This window comes from Geotrypetes seraphini, chromosome 6, assembly GCF_902459505.1.
Source record: "Geotrypetes seraphini chromosome 6, aGeoSer1.1, whole genome shotgun sequence".
Taxonomy (NCBI): domain Eukaryota; kingdom Metazoa; phylum Chordata; class Amphibia; order Gymnophiona; family Dermophiidae; genus Geotrypetes; species Geotrypetes seraphini.
The window spans coordinates 11,451,189-11,470,865 of record NC_047089.1 but is presented as its reverse complement, the minus strand read 5'-3'; the positions used below and the strand labels follow the sequence as shown (position 1 = coordinate 11,470,865).

Genomic DNA, 19,677 nt, shown 5'->3' with positions numbered 1-19,677 from the left:
ATACCCTTCACTCCCAGGGTGCAGTTAGGTAGTGCAGGAATCAGTAAATGGCCCTGTTTCACCCACACTGAATAGCAAAGTTCCCTCGTACAACAAACCACTCAGACCAGCAATTTCTGAACATGGTCAAATACAGGCGGCCAAGTCTTTATCTCGAATAGAAATGTCATCATCCCAGTTACCTTCCCCCCGTCTTCATAATAAACAGCTTCTGGGAACAAAACCAGCACACTGAAGCTGGCTTCCAAATAAAGTGAAATTCAGGATTTTTTTTTTTTTTTGGGGGGGGGGGGTCTATATGGAATGGTTCCCTTCAACCTTCCCAGCCGGAAACAGAATCTTAACAAACAGCCTGACATACTAAACAGCCTGTCACTTCTCTTTCCTAATGCAAAAACTAAAAGAAGCTTTATTTCCTATATAGTAAACTAACTTCATGAAACTTATCGTAATGTCGAATGCCATGCTTTTCCTGCAAAAATGTTCATTTCTTCTCTTTTCTTGTCAGCCTGCAGGTTGTGGTAAGAGCAGATAGTGTAGTTGGTTTTAAGAAAAGTTTGGACAAGTTCCTGGAGGAAAAGTCCATAGTCTGTTATTGACAAAGACAGGGGGGAAGCCACTGCTTGCCCTGAATTGGCAGCATGGAATATTGCAGAGGTGTCAAAGTCCCTCCTCGAGGGCCGCAATCCAGTCGGGTTTTCAGGATTTCCCCAATGAATAGGCCTGAGATCTATTTGCATGCACTGCTTTCATTGTATGCTAATAGATCTCATGCATATTCATTGGGGAAATCCTGAAAACCCGACTGGATTGCAGCCCTCGAGGAGGGACTTTGACATCCCTGGAATATTGCTACTCCTTGGGTTTTGGCTAGGTACTAATGACCTGGATTGGCCACTGTGAGAACGGGATATTGGGCTTGATGGACCATTGGTCTGACCCAGTAAAGGCTGGTTCTTATAAACCAATCCCTCTTCAGGATCCAATACTAATTGAGGATTAGCTCATTTTTTCTCACTCAATTCAATGAACAAAAGAGGTTTAAGCGATGCTAAGAAATGCCAGTCATGCATATGGGCTGCAAAACCTTAGAGAATAGTACAGTTTAGGGGGGGGGGGAAGAACTTTTGTGCACGAAAGAGGAGTCGGTCCAGAGGAGGGCAACAAAAATGATAGGAGGCTTGCGCCAGAAGACGTAAAATTAATTCACAACGGGAAAAAATATGACCATGTATCCCCCTTTCTGATTGCCTCACATTGGCTCCCCATCAATCATCGCATCATTTTCCAAAATTTTACTTTTGGTATTTAAAACTTTATCCACAAACGAACCGCAATTCATAAACAGGATACTCATTCCATACAACTCTTTTCGCTCCCTTCGCTCATCAAGCCAAGGTCTTTTGGTAGTCCCTTCTTTGAAAGTGATCGGCACAAGACGATACGATATATTCTCAGTAGTTGCACCTCAAACCTGGAATTCTCTCCCCCAATATATTAGAGACGAAAAAGATATTAGTCATTTCAAAACTAACTTAAAACCCTTCTGTTTAAAGATGCGTTTACCTCCCTATATGGAATAATTGCAGAGCACCAGTCTTTAAAAACAAAACAAAAAAAAAACAACCCTCCTAATGTTTTCTCCTTTCATGTTTCTCTCTTTTTAAAATGATTAATATTGTAACTTGATTCCCTCTTCCCTTCCATCCAGTTGAGTCTGTTGGTCTGTAGGTCAAACCCCCTTTTTATTTTGATTTATTGTTATTATTATTACCTTGTATCTTAACATATGTTCAAATTTGGATTTTACAGTAATTCGCTTAGTGTTTTATTTGTTATCATTATTTTGTATTTTATTGTACATTCAAATTTGGATTTTAATGTACATCGCTTAGTATTTTATGTATAAGCGATTCATCAAATTTTGAATAAACTTGAAACTTGAAAATTTTGAAATTTCGAATAAACGTATGAGGAGAAACTGGAAGCCCTGAATATGTATACCCTGGAGGAAAGGAGAGACAGGGGAGATATGATTCAGACGTTCAAATACTTGAAGGGTATTAACGTAGAACAAAATCTTTTCCAGAGAAAGGAAAATGGTAAAACCAGAGGACATAATTTGAGGTTGAGGGGTGGTAGATTCAAGAGCAATGTTAGGAAATTCTACTTTACGGAGAGGGTGGTGGATGCCTGGAATGCGCTCCCGAGAGAGGTGGTGGAGAGGAAAAACGGTGTCTGAGTTCAAAGAAGCGTGGGATGAACACATAAGGATCTAGAATCAGAAAATAAGATTAAATATTGAACTAGGCCAGTTACTGGGCAGACTTGCACGGTCTGTGTCTGTATATGGCTGTTTGGGGGGGAGGATGGGCTGGGAGGGTCTAGATGGGCTAGAGTAGGTTTTGACGGAGATTTCGGCAGTAGCAACCCAAGCACAGTACCGGGTAGAGCTTTGGATTATTGCCCAGAAATAGCTAAGAAGAAAATATTTTAAAAATTTAAATTGAATCAGGTTGGGAAGACTGGATGGACCATTCAGGTCTTTATCTGCCGTCATCTACTATGTTACTATGAGTGGGACTCGGGTGTGAAAAGGGCGAACAGAATGCTTGGAATGATTAAGAATGGGATCACAAACAGATTGGAGGTGGTTATCATGCTGCTGTACCGGGCCATGGTGCGACCCCACCCGGAATACTGCGTCCAGCACTGGTCGCCGTACATGAAGAAGAACACGGAACTACTCGAAAGGGTCAAGAGAAGAGCGACTAAGATGGTTAAGGGGCTGGAGGAGTTGTCGTACAGTGAGAGATTAGAGAAACTGGGCTTCTTCTCCCTTGAAAAAAGGAAACTGAGAGGGGGACATGATTGAAACGTTCAAGATAATGAAGGGAATAGACTTAGTAGATAAAGACGACTACTATTAATTATTTCTATAGCGCTACCAGACACAAGCAGCACTGTACAGAGTCACAAAGAGTAAGAAAACAGTCCCTGCTCCATAGAGCTTACAATCTAAACAGCCAAGACAGACAAACAGGATGTCATGGACACAGTTAAGGGAAACAGTCTGTTGGCTGGGTTGGAGGGCAGAGGGGAGTCCAGGACAATCGAGCCATTGTGACATCACTGATGAGGTTGGCTCTTATTGGTGGAATGAGGCATTATGACGTCACAGTCTCAGCTCTGCTTCCCAAAGACTGAAACTCTTCACACTACTATGAATTATTTCTATAGCAGTACCAGACGCACGCAGCGCTGTACAGAGTCACAAAGAAGACCGTCCCTGCTCCAAAGAGCTTACAAAAACAGCCAAGATAGACAAATGGATACAGTTAAGGGGAATAGTTAATTAGCTGGCTGGGATGGAGGGCAGAGGAATAGGGTTAAGGATTGAAAGCTATATCAAAAAGGTGGGTTTTCAGTCTGCTTTTAAACAAGGGAAGGGGCTTGACGGATAAACTCGGGTAATTTATTCCAGGCATAGGGGGCAGCTAGATGAAAGGAACGAAGTCTGGAATTGGCAGTGGAGGAGAACAATTCAGTTTAGGATGGGCTGGAGACGACTCCAGTAGTTTGGAATGCGAGGACAGTGCCAGGTAGACTTTTATGGTCTGTGTACCGAAAATGAGAAGATGGTCTGGATAGGCAAGAGTGGGCTTTGACAGTGGTCGGAACCTAAGGACAATGCCAGGAGGACATATCTACGGTCTATGTCCCAGAAATGCCAAAAAAAAAAAAAAAAAGGCAATTTAATTTTTAATTGTGAACTGATAATGAGTAAAGTGAATGTGACTTGATAAACTGCGTTTTCTGTGGTTATGGTCTCACAATCAAAGCAGTTTATAAATGATTTTAGACAGGTACTTAATTTGTTGGGCCGTGGGTGGGTGTTTTATGCTTTTTTTTTTCCCCATGTGAATCACACCAATTGAATGCAGATTCGTAGCGATGTACGCTGGCCTCAAACCGTAAGCTCTCTAGGGCAGGGAAAAAACTGCTGTGTCTGAATGTAACTTGCCCCGAGCCAGATTTTATAAAGGTAATTCGGCCCAATATCCAGTCCAAGTTAAACCTTAGGAAAGAACTGGAAACTGAAATGTTATGTATAAACTCTCATTCCCACCCCAGCTGGGCTCTGCACTGTTAAACTGAAGGCCAACCACAATGGGGAATGCATCAGGCAAAGTGTGATCTTTAAGGACGGATTAGAGGTCTGCACGGGGGTCCCGCGGGGTTCCCGCGGGAATCCCCCCCTAGCCCACAGGACTCCCACGGGGACCCCCCTCTGGCCCACAGGACTCCCATGGGACCCCCCACTAGCCCACGGGACTCCCACGGGGACCTCCCTCTGGCCCACGGGACTCCCACAGGGACCCCCCACTAGCCCACGGGACTCCCACGGGGACCTCCCTCTGGCCCACGGGACTCCCACGGGGACCCCCCCTGGCCCACAGGACTCCCATGGGACCCCCCACTAGCCCACGGGACTCCCACGGGGACCTCCCTCTGGCCCACGGGACTCCAATGGGACCCCCCACTAGCCCACGGGACTCCCACGGGGACCTCCCTCTGGCCCACGGGACTCCCACAGGGACCCCCCACTAGCCCACGGGACTCCCACGGGGACCTCCCTCTGGCCCACGGGACTCCCATGGGACCCCCCACTAGCCCACGGGACTCCCACGGGGACCTCCCTCTGGCCCACAGGACTCCCATGGGACCCCCCACTAGCCCACGAGACTCCCAGGGGGATGGAAGGCTTTGGAAGCAGGGTTCGTCCATATAATATAATGGACACGTCAGCCTTAGTAAAAGAGGGGGTTTATAAGTGAATTACCTGAACAGAAAACAAAAAAAGGGTTCCACCAAAGAGATTCCACAAGGAAAACAGCAAAAGAAACTGTGGAATTGATGATCCTGTCAGAAGTAATTGCTGCTTTTTATGGGGACGGGCAGGGATGGAGGTAATTCCTTGCGGGGATGGGTGGGGACGGAGAGGATCCTGATGGGGATGGGTGGGGACGGAGAGGATTCTGGTGGGAACGGGTGGGACGGAGAGGATCCTGGCGGGGATGGGTGGGGACGGAGAGGATCCTGGCGGGGACGGGCGGGGATGGGTGGGATTTTCTGTCCCCGTGCAACTCTCTAGGCCGTATCAGACCTAGAGAGCAAAGAATGTCCCTAAGTGGTTCACCTCAGGCAACAGTTAAAGAATTTTAACCCCCCCCCTCCCTTTCACAAAGTCAGAACAGAGGACACGGGAGCTAGAAAATTGTTCAAAAGTGTAACAGGATGGTGTGCCCTGCCCTCCCTCACCAGTCTCAAGGGATCCGAAAGACTGAAGCACTACTCTCTCTGCTATTTGATCCAGAGAGGCCTAGGAATAAATGCTACCCTGAAGACAGCCTAACACACAGTGGCAGAGTAAGGCGGGGGTGCAGGGGGGAGGGCAGTCCACCCCAGGCACTCCTCTCCTTGCCGCAATCACTTGCCCCTTGCTTTCCCTTGTATCTGTTTTTACTTCCCCGGCACGAGGTTACTGCCCGCGTCGGCATCGGCGCTCTATCTGACGTCACTTCTGGGACCCGCGTCTAGGAAGTGACGTCAAAGGGCGAGCCAACACCGACGTGGGCACGCTGCTCACGCCAGAGAAATTAAAAAGGTACGGGGTGTGCACACGGCGGGAGATTGGGCACCGCTCACCTATATCACGCCACGCATATATATGGACTCAAATGAAGCACCTTTATTGGGATCCCCTCAAGCCCCTCCCCCTCGATGTGCTGAAAATTCAAGGTGAATTAGACATTGAACACAAAGAACGGATATACACAGACAAGGCACTTTCAAAAGACTTTTCCCCTCCATAAAGTAAGCTAAAAACTGATTTCCACCTCCTCCCCAACCTCTGCCCAAAGCTACCACGCAAACAGGACCTGACAATTAAAATCCATCACCAAATAAAGACCTAGCTCTTCAGAAGAAGAACGGTGAGTCATCAGACCGAGAGACTTCTAGATCCAAGCCTCCAGCAAGAACGAAAGGGTCAGTGCTCAGCAGCCCAGCTCGATCCTGGCAGACCACCAACTCTCTCAAATCGTATCAGTTCGGCATTAACTTTTTGTTTTGGCATGACTAAGGAGACCGGCCGCCAGCTGATCCACAGGCTCACAGCCATTATCGACTCTGCTTGAGCAGGCGATCACCGCCGTTATCGATACAGCCCACACAGATCTCACCGGCCCTTTTCACGACATGTTTCACGGAGCCTGGGTGAGAGTGTGGGTCATGCACGTTGCACAGCTTGGCCGGCATCAGAAAATCCAGCACGAAAACGCTACCATCCAGCTTTAGGGAACCTGGGAAACTGGCTGCAGAGTCAGTGGAATAAGATTAACTGCCAAGAAAGGAGGTGAAGTACGAGAGAACTTTTTTTATATCAGGTCAGTCAGCGTTGCTCAGCCTTGCGTTGCTACAGATTGTAGGCAATGGTGAACGCTGCTGATTTTTTATTTTTATTTAAAGGCTGGCTATGTATTTTAAAACCAAAAGTACAAAATACAAAATAAACCCACTAAAGCCCTGCAGAAAAAAGCCCATTTACAAAAAAGTTTAAAGATTTGTTTTTAAAACACATATTCCGAGGAGAAGCACCATTCAGAGAAAACAGTCGTTTAAATCCTGATGGACCCAATGTTGATTTGATTTTAATACTTAATATACAGTACTGCCCCGAAATTCGTGGGGGTTCCATTCCAAGAACTCCAGCAAATTTCAGGGGAGGCAGGAGAGGGCAGCTGGGGAGGAATGAAAGTGCAGCTGGAGCGCCGACGGGTGGAGAAAATCACTCGCGGTCTGCTCCGACCGCCTCTTCCTGTAGCAAAGTCGGGCTGCACCAATCAGGAGCTGTTTTGACACGCAGCTCCTGACTGGTGTAGCCCGACTTTACCACAGGAAGAGGCGGTCGTAGCAGACCGCGAATAAGGGAATTCGCGAACCGCAAATTCGCGGGGGGGACACTGTACCGCTAAAAACCGAAGTGCTCTAGCGGTTTACAGCTCTAAAAACAGGTCGTTATAACAAAGTTACAAACTTCAAAACATCTCTTTCTGCAACAATTATTATCACACTAATTATACCATCACATCCATAGGACCCACCCCCAAATATAACAATCATCTAATTGCAACCCTCATTATCGAATCCACTCGTTAACTATATGTTGATCTTAAAAAGTTTGTATTAAATGTTTTATTTACTTTTTTCTGTAAAGTTATTTTTATTCTGTACAACGCTTTGAAGAAACGAAAAAGCGTTTAATCAAAAATTGAATAAACTATAAACTATAAAAGACCTCGAAAAAGGAAAAACATTGTTGAGATTTTAGCCAGAGACTGGATCAGAGAAGCATTCCTGGAGCTCAGATCTTAATGTTTGTTTGTTCATTTATCTCCTGCCCTTTTCCAGGGCGAGTTACACACTTACATACAAAATATAACATACAGCTCACATCAACGACAGACATCATGACAACGATAAAACAGTCCAGACCATAGAGTACATCAGTGACCAGTAATCAGGCTGCGTTAGGACTATACGTTACTTGACAGTTAATACATCTTAAATGGCTCCAACGCAAGCTATATTATTGCAACACGCGGTATTTTAAGTTGCCGCATCTTACATAGTAATGAGACGCAAAATTTGCAAATGGATGCAAAACAAAGAATTTACATAATAACGAGACAAAGTGGCTTAGAAAAATAATGCCAGCAAAACGTTAGGGCTATTTCCTGTCTGGGACCAAATTTGTCCTCGTCCCTGTGGGATCTGTCTTCATCCCCGTCCTGCCCCTGCCGGTTCTGTCACTGCCCCATTCCCATAAGCTCTGTGTCTACAGCATGTGCAGATGAGGACAGAGCGTGCAGGGATGGGACAGGGATGGAGACAGAACCCACATGTCAAAGTGGGAACATCACACTTTTAAGATGAACCTCGTAAAGGAACCAGCCCCCCCCCCTCAATCACAACCACCCTTGTGAAGCTCCCCTTTGTCTGAGCCTCCAATTCAAACCTTCTCCATCATGCAGGCCCCCTCCTCTAGGCCTACCTTACCATATTCCTGGTTTCTAGTGGGGTAAAAGAGCAGTGACCTTCATTCATCACTCCCGTACCTCGCCAGCGACCTCTAGTGGCAGTTTCACACTACAAAAGTTCTTATACAGAAACACAACCTCTAGCAGTAACACCATGAGACTACTGCTAGGTGTCGCCAATACTATTTTAAACCTGGTGCCTTCATGGGTACTACCCCACTAGAGACCAAGGATTTGGCAAGGTAAGCCTAAGAGAGGGTAGGGGATCAGGACTTGGGGACTCATCAGGTTGGAGGGAACCTTTGGAAAAGGGAGATATGTGTTTGGCGGGAGAGCGGCCACGAACTGGCTTTGCTTAACTCTTTTAAGATGAGGCCTGGAAACATTAGGCCAAGGCTTTGCGGCCTGATGCTCCAGGATGGTAACATAACACGGCTCGCAAGGTTGTAAAAGCAGCTTTGTTCATATTCCACAGAAGTCAGTAACTTTCAGTCCTGGCCAGCTGGTGACTCGCTCTGTAGCTTAAGGTGCAGTAAAAATCAAACGTTTACCACACCTGACAACTCTCCACCCAACCCCCACTAAAAGTGGATTCAGTGTCCAACTATAGAACATTTAAGAGAATGTTATCTTGAAATCAAACCACGCACTTGCTTATCACACCATAGCCAAGGGGCCAAAACAGAAGTCTGTATGAAAACGCAGGTTTCTCAAATATTACACCCCCCCCCCAATCCAAGAAGACGCAACAAACCATTTCCCAGTGACTTCTCAAAGAAGACCCCAGCCAGCTTCTGAAAGTCACTGGCAACTCCGGGCTCTGTATTATCTGCCCCCTTTCCAAAAACTTTAGACAAAAAAACACCAACTAAAGTTTATCCAGATGAAAGGACTCATTGCTGGGCCTCCGGACTTCCAAATCCCATTCAGGAAGGAAACAAGGCAGCAAGTGAATGAGGACAAGTTGCTTCCGATTGGAAAGACACATCCCTTACCACAGATAACAGAATTTCAGATTTAATTCTCCACAAATGCCTTATTCGGGGGGAGGGGAGGGGGGGTCCACAAATCTGTACAAACAGCCTATTCACAGATTCCCTACACCAGTGGTCTCAAACTCCAACCCTTTGCCGGGCCACATTTTGGATTTGTTGGTACCTGGAGGGCCTCAGAAAAAAATAGTTCATGTCTTATTAAAGAAATGACAATTTTGCATGAGGTAAAACTCTTTATAGTTTATAAATCTTTCCTTTTGGCTAAGTCTTAATAATAATATTGTCATTTATGGCTAAAGAGACATATGTCAAGAAACTGTCTCATTTTACTTTTGTGATTATGATAAACAAACCGAGGGCCTCAAAATAGGACCTGGCAGGACCGCGAGGTTTGAGACCACTGCCCTACTCAGTTCTCTCCCTCAAATCTGGACAGTAATCACAGAAATTACTGCCTGACATAGACCAGTGGGTTCTTAAAACCTGTCCTGGGGGACCCCCTCCCCCCTAGCCAGTTGGGTTTTCAAGGTATGAATGCTTGAGGCAGATTTGCATGTGCTTGTCACCTCTATTATATGCAAATCTGCCTCATGCATATTGATTAGGGATATTTTGAGAACTTGACTGGCTGGGGGTCCCCCAGAACAAATTTAAGAACCATTGAAATAGACTTCAACAGATAAACACCCGACCATTTCTTAGAAACATAGAAGATGACGGCAGAAAAGGGCTACAGCCCATCAAGTCTGCCCACTCTGCTTACCCACCCCCTGTCTATGCCCTAATGACCCAATTTCCTTATCTTGACCCTCGTAGGGATCCCACATGGGTACCCCATTTCTTCTTAAAGTCTTGTACTACGCCCAGGACACTTTCAAAACATCGGGCATACATTTTCATCGTTTTCACTCCATATCGAACAAAAACTGAGGCTCGTTTTCATAGCTTTTTTTTTTCAGTACTTTCTGTGTATAAGCGCTTTGAAAAGGAGCCTCCAAGTGGCAACAGCACTGCTCAAAATTTTTAAAACAAGAACCTGGAACAACAATGAGATGGTTAATTATCTATCAAAAGGCAATGAAGTGACCGCCAAGCACTTACCACGTGAGGCTTGATCTGGGGGCTGCGGGCGGCAAAATCCTCATGCTGTTTCACAGCCTTCGGGACCTTGGGTTCTGCAGTCGTCGGAGTGGTAGGCACAGACCTGGACGCATCCACGTTACTGCCCACTGCAGAGTCAGCCGAGTGCAGCGTTAGCATGTACTTCTTGGTAACATCCTCTAAGGAGGGGGGCTGGAGGACAGGGTAGCGTTTCACTGGGAGCCTCGAAGGTTCCGGGATCGTTATCCGGACCCCCTGGCTTCCTGATGTGTTGGATTCCGGTACTGTGATGGGGATGAAAGTTGCGGGCTCGCTCGTGTGCCTTACATGTTTGGATCCAGGCCTCGACCTCGCCAGCGCTACCTGACCCGGAGACATTGGCTCCTCCGTCCTACATTCTTGATGGGTCACCCTGTTGGTGCGTTTCTTGGAGCTGCGTCGGACCAGCCTCGGTGACAGGACTTCCGCAAGCTTGGGGTCGAAGCTGAAGCCCCGATTCCCTTCGCCATTCTCCCCTCTTCCGATTCCCAGGACTTGCTCGGACTGAGCCCGCCCCTCTTTGCTTAACTCGTCCACATCGCCCAGTTCATCTCTGTGCTCCGAGAGGATAGGCTCACTGCTGGACGGTGGGATGGACGGTTCGGCCTCGTTTATAGGTTCACCGGGAATTTCAAAACCTACAGGCGACAAGGCACCTCGGCGACTTGGATCGCTAAAAGACTTTTTTTTAACAGTCTTCCCATTGCCCCGTTCATCGATCACTTTGTCCAGGGCTCCCGGCTGGCTCACAATGTTCTGAATAACCATGTTGTAATCTTTGACCCCATCGCTACAGACAGAGAGGTCACTGGCAGCACTGCCGGTACACTCAGAGAGAGCAATGGCGGAAGCTTCCGGAAGGCCAGACTTGGAGCTCAGTGACCCGAGGAGGTTGCTGTCGACAGAAAAGTTTTTGGTGTCTTCAGCAACTGGGCATTTTCTGGGCATGGGATCACTCAATGACCTGTAGGCCTCGCCGCTGGACTCGCCGTTGCTCCCATTGCTCGAATCAGAGCAGTTGGTGCCGACAGAAGGGAACTTTCGTCTTCGACGGGAGGCACTGGGAGTCGACGCCATTTCTGGACCCTGCGTCATATTTTTACTGCCACACGCCTCCGCACTTGGAACGTTCTCCAAGCTGGTCCTGGTCACCGCATCTCTCTTGTTAACGCGATTAGAAAGTTTCTCTTCGCCCCGGCAATCGCTTGCTCTCAATACTGTCAGCATCGGCCCCGGATCCCTGTACCCAGTGCCCATGGGCCCGGTTTCGGGCTCGGTAACTATCCCTTCGTCCGTCATGCTGGACTCATGACCAGAGAGCTCCTCCAAAGACTTCCCGCACGACAGGTTCTCCTCCGAATCTACCTTCTTTAAGAACTTTTCGAGCGCCTTGGTTTCTAAGAGGGCCACGCTGGCGCCTTCCTGCGTCTCTCCCAACTCTTTGACACTTCCGCCGTCCTTCTGATCCAGGCCCACGCCATAGTCGTGCTGGGCTCCAATTTGGCTTATCTTTTCAAAAACCTGCCGGGCTTCCTGCACGTACTGATCTTGAATCACCTCGGTAAACGTTCCTCCCGCCTCCCTTTGTCCAGTGTCGCTGTCTGTCTCTCCGTGATGCTCCCCGGTGGCAAGCGTGAGCTCCGAGGAGCTCTGCTTCATGCGGGTCTGAAGGAGAACTCTCCGCGAGCTTGGTTTATCCGAACACGTGAAGGACTTGGTACGCCGGAGGGTGGCAGTGAGGTCTTTCAGCGTGGGTCGACTCCCCGGCATCAATCGACTAGAATTTTGGGGAGCACGCCTACTTTTTTCTGTACCCTGCTGGTCAGCCATGCTGTCGCCCGAGGCCACTCCGTCCCGATCACCGGGCCCTTTGGTCACTTTCTGTCTCACTTTCAGCTCTGCCAGATCCGACCGCAGAAAACTCAGGAGCGTAAGCGTCTCTGAAGCTATGTCCGGATTTGACATGGACTTCCTGTGAGTTGACATCTCGCTCTCCGCCCTGCCTTTCATCATGCCCGCGGGCAGCTTTGGGTGGGCACGGGCCTGTGGCCGCAAAGCACAGTCTCCATAGCCAAAGCTGGGCGACCGGTACACGTTGCGACTCCCCGAGAAGCCTCTGCTCTGCCCCGAGGAACAAGGATGGTCTTCCTCCTTCAGGGTTTCAGTGCTGGAGTAGCGACTGCCGCTCTTGGAACCACAGGGGCTGGGCACAAAGGGGGGGATGTTAATCTTTGCCACGCGAGCCACCAGTGGCATGGGGGTGGGCGAGGCTGCAGGTGAGCTCAGGAGAGCGTGGCTGGGTGGCCCTAGTGGCATGGGGATGGCCAACCCTTGAAGACTCTGCCTGTGCCCTTCCTTGCCCGGGATCTGGGCAGCTGGCAGGCCATCGCAGCCCCCGTCACTGTCGTCCGACTCCCCGGCCCGGGCAGCCGGGTCCTTCTTCTTCCTGCGGATCGAGCGCTTCCTGGGGGGGGGGCGGCCGCTCGTCCTCCTCGCTGCAAGGCGGCTCCCCGTCGCTCGAGCTGTGCCAGGCGGCGGGGGCGGCCTCGGGGACCCGGCCCCGTCGCGGGCTGCCGCTCTCCCCGAAGAGCTTCCGCATCTCGGTGACGCTGGGCCAGCAGGGGTCAGTAGAGCGCTCGGGGCTGCGGGCCGGGGACGGCGGCGGTCGGGCGGCCGAGATCTTGGACACTTTTCTGGCCGCTCGGGCGGGCGATCGCGGCGGGCGCTGGCAGGGGGGCAGTGCCAGGGCTGCCCCGGGCGGGCCCCCGCCTCCTCCTGCCCCCTCCCCGCAGCCTTGGAGGCGCTTGAACGAGACGCTGCGGTAAATGCGAACTTTGCCTCCGGCCGCCTCCGCCATTGTTTCCAAGAGAAAAGAAAAGAATCAAAAAGGAGCCGAAACGCGCAATTGCCATCAACGACACAGTTTCGTCTGCAAACGAAAGAGCCGGAAAAGTTGGGCGCTCAGACTCCTTCGATCGGCCGGCGCTGGGGCTCTTCCAGCCGCCTTTTCGGGGGGTCCCGATCGCTTCCCATCGCTCCCAGCCCCGGCCGAAGCCCTCGGCCACCCGTCCATCCCGGCCGGCGAACCTCCCCCCCCCTTCCCCCCCTTCCTTTTATCCTCCGCTGCACTGATTTTCTTGCATGCAAATCATCTTTGCCAGGGAGGGGCGGGGTTTCATTAGCCGGGGGGGGGGAGGGAGGGATGGTCCCTGCCAGCAAAGTATGGGAACGTTTCTGCTCTCATTTTGGCCAGAAAATCCAAGAAGGACAACGAAAAGCCCGACACGGAATCTTGCAAAAGATGGATTTCTTGGAGGCTTCTCGACGTTCAACTGCCCAGAAGAAGCTCTTTGAAAAGCCCAAAGCAACTTTCTTTGGGTGAACCAGAGACAGCAATCGAGATAAATAATAGTGTTTAGACTTTAGGAAACCTTCTCTTCTTGGCCCACCGAGGCTAAGAAAATCTCATCAGGGGAACATGAATGTTCAATCATTTTGATTGAGTTTAAAAAAATAAAATAAAACCCCCAAAAATGACCCCAAAATAGCCACAGAGGAGAAAATCTAGAGAAAACAAAAAAAAACTCTGTGGAGTGACGATGTTCCTAAATGGACTTTATTTGAAAGTGTCAAAGTTCCAAAGGTCCACTAAAATCATCCACATAAAATAATTCCATCCATATAAGAACCTTAAAGGACCTAGTCCGCTAGGGATACAGGACCCAACACGTTCCGTGTTTTGACAAAAAGTCTTCTTCAGGGGTCCCTGGGGGTCCTATAAAGGTGAGTACGTGGGAAACAATTGTGTGGTGAGCTGGAAGTGAGACACTGCTTGTGTTTGCAACATTCTAGAGCTCCGATTGTGATGTCATAATGCCTCATTCCACCAATGCCTAAGCTTCGACCTCATCTGCACAAGCCTCAAACACTTGAAAATCCTAAGTAGCAACATTCTAGAGCTCCGATTGTGATGTCATAATGCCTCATTCCACCAATGCCTAAGCTCTGTCCTCATCCGCACAAGCCTCAAACACTTTAAAATCATAAGTAGCAAAAAACAAAAGGAATTGACCCCAAAATATCCACAAAGAAGAAAATCCAGAGAAAACAAAAAAAAACTCTGTGGAGTGACGCTGTTCCTAAATGGACTTTATTTGAAAGTGTCAAAGTTCCAAAGGTCCACTGAAATCATCCACACAAAATAATTCCATCCAGATAAAAATAAATCATCCACATAAGAGCCTTAAAGGACCTAGTCCGCTAGGGATACAGGACTCAACACGGTCCGTGTTTTGACAAAAAGTCTTCTTCAGGGGTCCCTGGGGGTCCTATAAAGGTGAGTACGTGGGAAACAATTGTGTGGTGAGCTGGAAGTGAGACACTGCTTGTGTTTGCAACATTCTAGAGCTCCGATTGTGATGTCATAATGCCTCATTCCACCAATGCCTAAGCTTCGACCTCATCTGCACAAGCCTCAAACACTTGAAAATCCTAAGTAGCAACATTCTAGAGCTCCGATTGTGATGTCATAATGCCTCATTCCACCAATGCCTAAGCTCTGTCCTCATCCGCACAAGCCTCAAACACTTTAAAATCATAAGTAGCAAAAAACAAAAGGAATTGACCCCAAAATATCCACAAAGAAGAAAATCCAGAGAAAACAAAAAAAAAACTCTGTGGAGTGACGCTGTTCCTAAATGGACTTTATTTGAAAGTGTCAAAGTTCCAAAGGTCCACTGAAATCATCCACACAAAATAATTCCATCCAGATAAAAATAAATCATCCACATAAGAGCCTTAAAGGACCTAGTCCGCTAGGGATACAGGACTCAACACGGTCCGTGTTTTGACAAAAAGTCTTCTTCAGGGGTCCCTGGGGGTCCTATAAAGGTGAGTACGTGGGAAACAATTGTGTGGTGAGCTGGAAGTGAGACACTGCTTGTGTTTGCAACATTCTAGAGCTCAGATTGTGATGTCATAATGCCTGATTCCACCAATGCCTAAGCTCTCTCCTCATATGCACAAGCCTCAAACACTTTATTAATAATAATAATAATAATAATAACAGCTTATATACCGCAATACCGTGAAGTTCTATGCGGTTTACAGAAGATTAAGCAAAATCATAAGTAGCAAAAACAAAAGGAATTGACCCCAAAATACCCACAAAGAAGAAAATCCAGAGAAAACCAAAAAAACTCTGTGGAGTGACGATGTTCCTAAATGGACTTTATTTGAAAGTATCAAAGTTCCAAAGGTCCACTGAAATCATCCACATAAAATAATTCCATCCACATAAAAGTAAATCTTCCACATAAGAGCCTTAAAGGACCTAGTCCGCTAGGGATACAGGACCCAACACGGTCCGCGTTTCGACAAAAAGTCTTCTTCAGGGGTCCCTGGGGGTCCTATAAAGGTGAATACGTGGGAAACAATTGTGTGGTGAGCCGGAAGTGAGACACTGCTTGCAATATCTTTGCCTTGAACAATATCTTTGCTTTGAATTTTAGACCAAAAAACAAAAGGAATTGACCCCAAAATATCCACAAAGAAGAAAATCCAGAGAAAACAAAAAAAAACCTCTGTGGAGTGACGATGTTCCTAAATGGACTTTATTTGAAAGTGTCAAAGTTCCAAAGGTCCACATAAAAGCCTTAAAGGACCTGGTCCGCTAGGGATGCGGGACCCAACACGGGTGAATAAGTGGGAACATAAGAACATAAGAAATGCCTTCTCCGGATCAGACCTAGGTCCATCTAGTCCAGCGATCCGCACACGCGGAGGCCCATTTAGGTACTCCTTTATGGAGACCCGGATTTCCCGTATCCCTCAATATGATTAGCAAGAAGGTGTGCATCCAACTTGCGTTTGAAACCCAGAACAGTAGTCTCCATCATAACCTCTTTCGGGAGAGCATTCCAAGTGCCCACCACTCGTTGTACGAAACAGAACTTTCCGATGTTAGTCCTGAACCTGCTGCCGCTCAGTTTCAGGCTATGACCTCTTGTCCGTGTCACATCTGAAAATGTTAGTAATGCTGGTTCCTGATCTATTTTATCGAATCCTTTTAATATTTTAAAAGTCTCTATCATATCTCCTCGCAGTCTTCTCTTCTCAAGGGTGAACAGTCCCAGTTTCTTGAGGCGTTCTCTGTAGCTCAAATTCTCCATACCTTTGACTAGTTTCGTGGCTCGCCTCTGCACCCTCTCCAGCAGAGCTATATCCTTCTTAAGGTATGGAGTAGAGGTCTGCACGGGAACGGGGATCGCGGGGATCCCGCGGGTCCCGCGGGGATCCCGCGGGTTCCCCCCCTGGCCCACGGGACTCCCACGGGGACGCCCCCTGGCCCACGGGACTCCCACGGGGATGCCCCCTGACCCACGGGACTCCCACGGGGACGCCCCCTTGCCCACGGGACTCCCACGGGGATGAAAACAACCTACCTAAATTCTGGCGATGCAAGCACGCAGCATACAAGTCTGGCGTCGCGTCGGGAAATAGCCATGTTGAGCAGTGAGCTCAGCACGTACACAGATGAAAGCCTTGCTTGCTGATTGGTCCGGCGGCCCCGCCCCACCGTGCCGCCGGACCAATCAGCAAGCAAGGCTTTCATCTGTGTACGTGCTGAGCTCACTGCTCAGCATGGCTATTTCCCGACGCTGGCATTAGGCTGTTTTTTTGTCATTTCGGGTGGGGGATGGCAGCGGCAGCAGCAGCCTGAAAAAGAAATCATCCTGGCCGGGTTCGGTGTCATGCTCCGGAGCTTCTACAGCCTTCCTATCTCCCTCTCCCTTCTACCTGCGGCTCTCTTCGGCAACTCAGCAGCAGCTTCTGACGTCGGGGCCTTCCCTCTGCGAGTCCCGCTTGTTTCAACTTCCTTTTTCCACAAAGGCGGGACTCGTAGAGGGAAGGCCTCGATGTCGGCAGCTTGTCTTGATCACCGCTGCTGATGAGTTGCTGAAGAGAGCCACGGAGCAGGGGGATGTTGCCAGGTGCAGGTAGAAGGGAGAGGGCCAGATGCAGGACTCGTGGGTGAGGGAGGAGAAGAGAGAGGGGAGGGAAACAAAAGGAAATATTTCATACTGGGCTGGGCCGGAGTGGAGGGAGGGTGGAAAGATTCTAGCTACAGGGTGCAGTAACAAAGGAAAAGGGGGGAAAGCTGAAAATAGAGATAGTGACACAAAGAAGAGAAAGGGTAAGCAGGACCTTCTGAATAAGGATAGAGATACAGAGGGGACATGAAGAGGAGGTGAAATAGAGACATAGAAGTAATGCTGAAAAAGTGTGTGTGGGGGGGGGGGGGAGATAAAGACATTGAAAGGGCAAATGGTGAATATGGGGTAAAGACAAGGACAGAGACAAATGAAGATTCTGAAAAAGTGGTGAGATAGGGATATAGGGGAGATGGACAAAAAGAAGGGTGATGCTGGAAAATAGGTGGAATGGTAATTCTGACAGACACAGAAGGGAAATGCTGGATCAAGGAGAGATGGGGCTCAGGCTGGATGGAATGAGGAGAAATGCCTTGTTGGCCCGGAACTTCCTCTCCTACGTCAGAATTGACGTCAGGGAGCGGAATGCTGGTCAGCGCGACGCTTCTGCAGGGAAAGCTTGGGACAGCGGTGGCTTGGGGACTATTCCCCGATGGCGGTGGCAGCAAACCGAGTGGCTTGGGGGAGGGCACGGAGAAAGAAAGAAAGGGGGCAGACAGAGAGACAGAAAGAAGGGGGAACAGGGAGACAGAAAGAAAAAGTTGGGGGAGAGAATGAGGTCTGGAGGAGAGGAAACATACAGGAGGCTGAAAGAAAGGAAGAAAGATTGGATGCACAGTCAGAAGAAGAAAGTGCAACCAGAGACTCATGAAATCACCAAACAGCAAAGGTAGGAAAAATGATTTTATTTTCAATTTAGTGATCAAAATGTGTCTGTTTTGAGAATTTATATCTGCTGTCTATATTTTGCACTATGGCTCCCTTTTACTAAACCGCAATATTGTTTTTTAGCGCAGGGAGCCTATGAGCATTGAGAGCAGCGCGAGGCATTCAGCGTAACTCCCTGTGCTAAAACCTACTATTGTGGTTTAGTAAAAAGGGAGGGGGTGTATTTGTCTATTTTTGTATTTTGTTACCGAGGTGACATTGCATAGAGTCATCTGCCTTGGGAAATGTATATGGCAGATATCTTTGTTTTGTGTTCAAAAGAAAAGGAAATGCATTTCTGGTTTTATTTCTACAGTGTTGAAGTACTTGTTGGCCCTTGCTGTGACTGGTGGGGATCCCCAAGCACCGCCAGCAGAGGACCTCCTCTAGAGATGGTCAGAACTCCCCTCCACCAAGCGCAGCAGTCGCTGGCAGCATCCATGAGCCACTGAGGTGCCAGCATCTGTGACTCAGGGACGCTACTGCTGCCTGCCAAGCTTGGCAAAAGGGACCCCAGGCCAACTGCAAAGGAAGTCCTCAGCTGACAGTTTGTGGGTTCTCATCAGCTGAGTATTTATATTTTATATTTACATTAGAGGTTCTGGTAGAAACCCATTTACAAAGTATGTATTCTTCCCAATTAATATTTCCAAATTAATAGTCTCTTTGCTTATTTGTAAATGGGTCTCTACCAGAGCCTTTAATTCAGTAGCATAATTAAATAAAATAACTATTTCTGAAGTTTATAGGGAAGGATGGTGACGGAGGGGATTCCTCGCGGGGACGGGTGGGGACGGAGGGGATTCCTCGCGGGGACGGGTGGGGACGGAGGGGATTCCTCGCGGGGACGGGTGGGGACGGAGGGATTCCTCACGGGGACGGGTGGGGACGGAGGGATTCCTCACGGGGACGGGTGGGGATGGGTGGGATTTTGGCGGGGACGGGTGGGGACGGGTGGGATTTCTGTCCCCGCGCAACTCTCTAGTATGGAGACCAGTGTTGGACACAGTATTCCAGGTGTGGTCTGACCATTGCTCTATAAAGTGGCATTATAACTTCTTCCGATCTACTCGTGATCCCCTAGCTAATATGTGGCGAGCCGGAAGTGAGACACTGCTTGCGTTCGTTAAAAATAAAATATACATAATTATCTCAACTCAGTTAATACATTACATTAGGGATTTCTATTCCGCCATTACCTTGTGGTTCAAGGCGGCTTACAAAAGATTTATAAACAGGGTTACAATGGGAGAACAATAGATTTGCCAGAGTGGTAGAGAGTAGATCTTTTGATATTTCTTTGGTAGTTAAGAACAAGGAGGCTTAACAGAAGATTTGTAAACTGGGGTTTCAGTGGGAGCATAATTGTCCTTGTTATGATAGTAAAGGGTAGATCCTTTGTCTATTTTAGTGATTTTGAGAGTACGTGAGGTTAGGGCTGTTTCAGGAATTTCTTGAAAAGTATAGTTTTTCGTTCTTTTCTGAACGTCTTGTAGTCTGGGGTGGACATCAGAAGGTTGG

At 48.4% G+C, this 19,677-nt stretch overlaps 1 protein-coding gene across 1 annotated transcript in view; it reads right to left on the bottom strand.

Moving 5' to 3' along the window:
- ARHGEF17 (Rho guanine nucleotide exchange factor 17) overlaps positions 1-13,197 on the bottom strand; it is a 390,049-nt gene extending 376,852 nt beyond the window's left edge. Inside the window, exon 1 of the mRNA XM_033949000.1 lies at positions 10,199-13,197. Coding sequence (XP_033804891.1) covers positions 10,199-12,553 — 2,355 coding nt within the window. The 5' untranslated portion in view covers positions 12,554-13,197. The remainder of the gene's footprint in view (positions 1-10,198) is intronic.
- Positions 13,198-19,677: the final 6,480 nt, after the last annotated feature.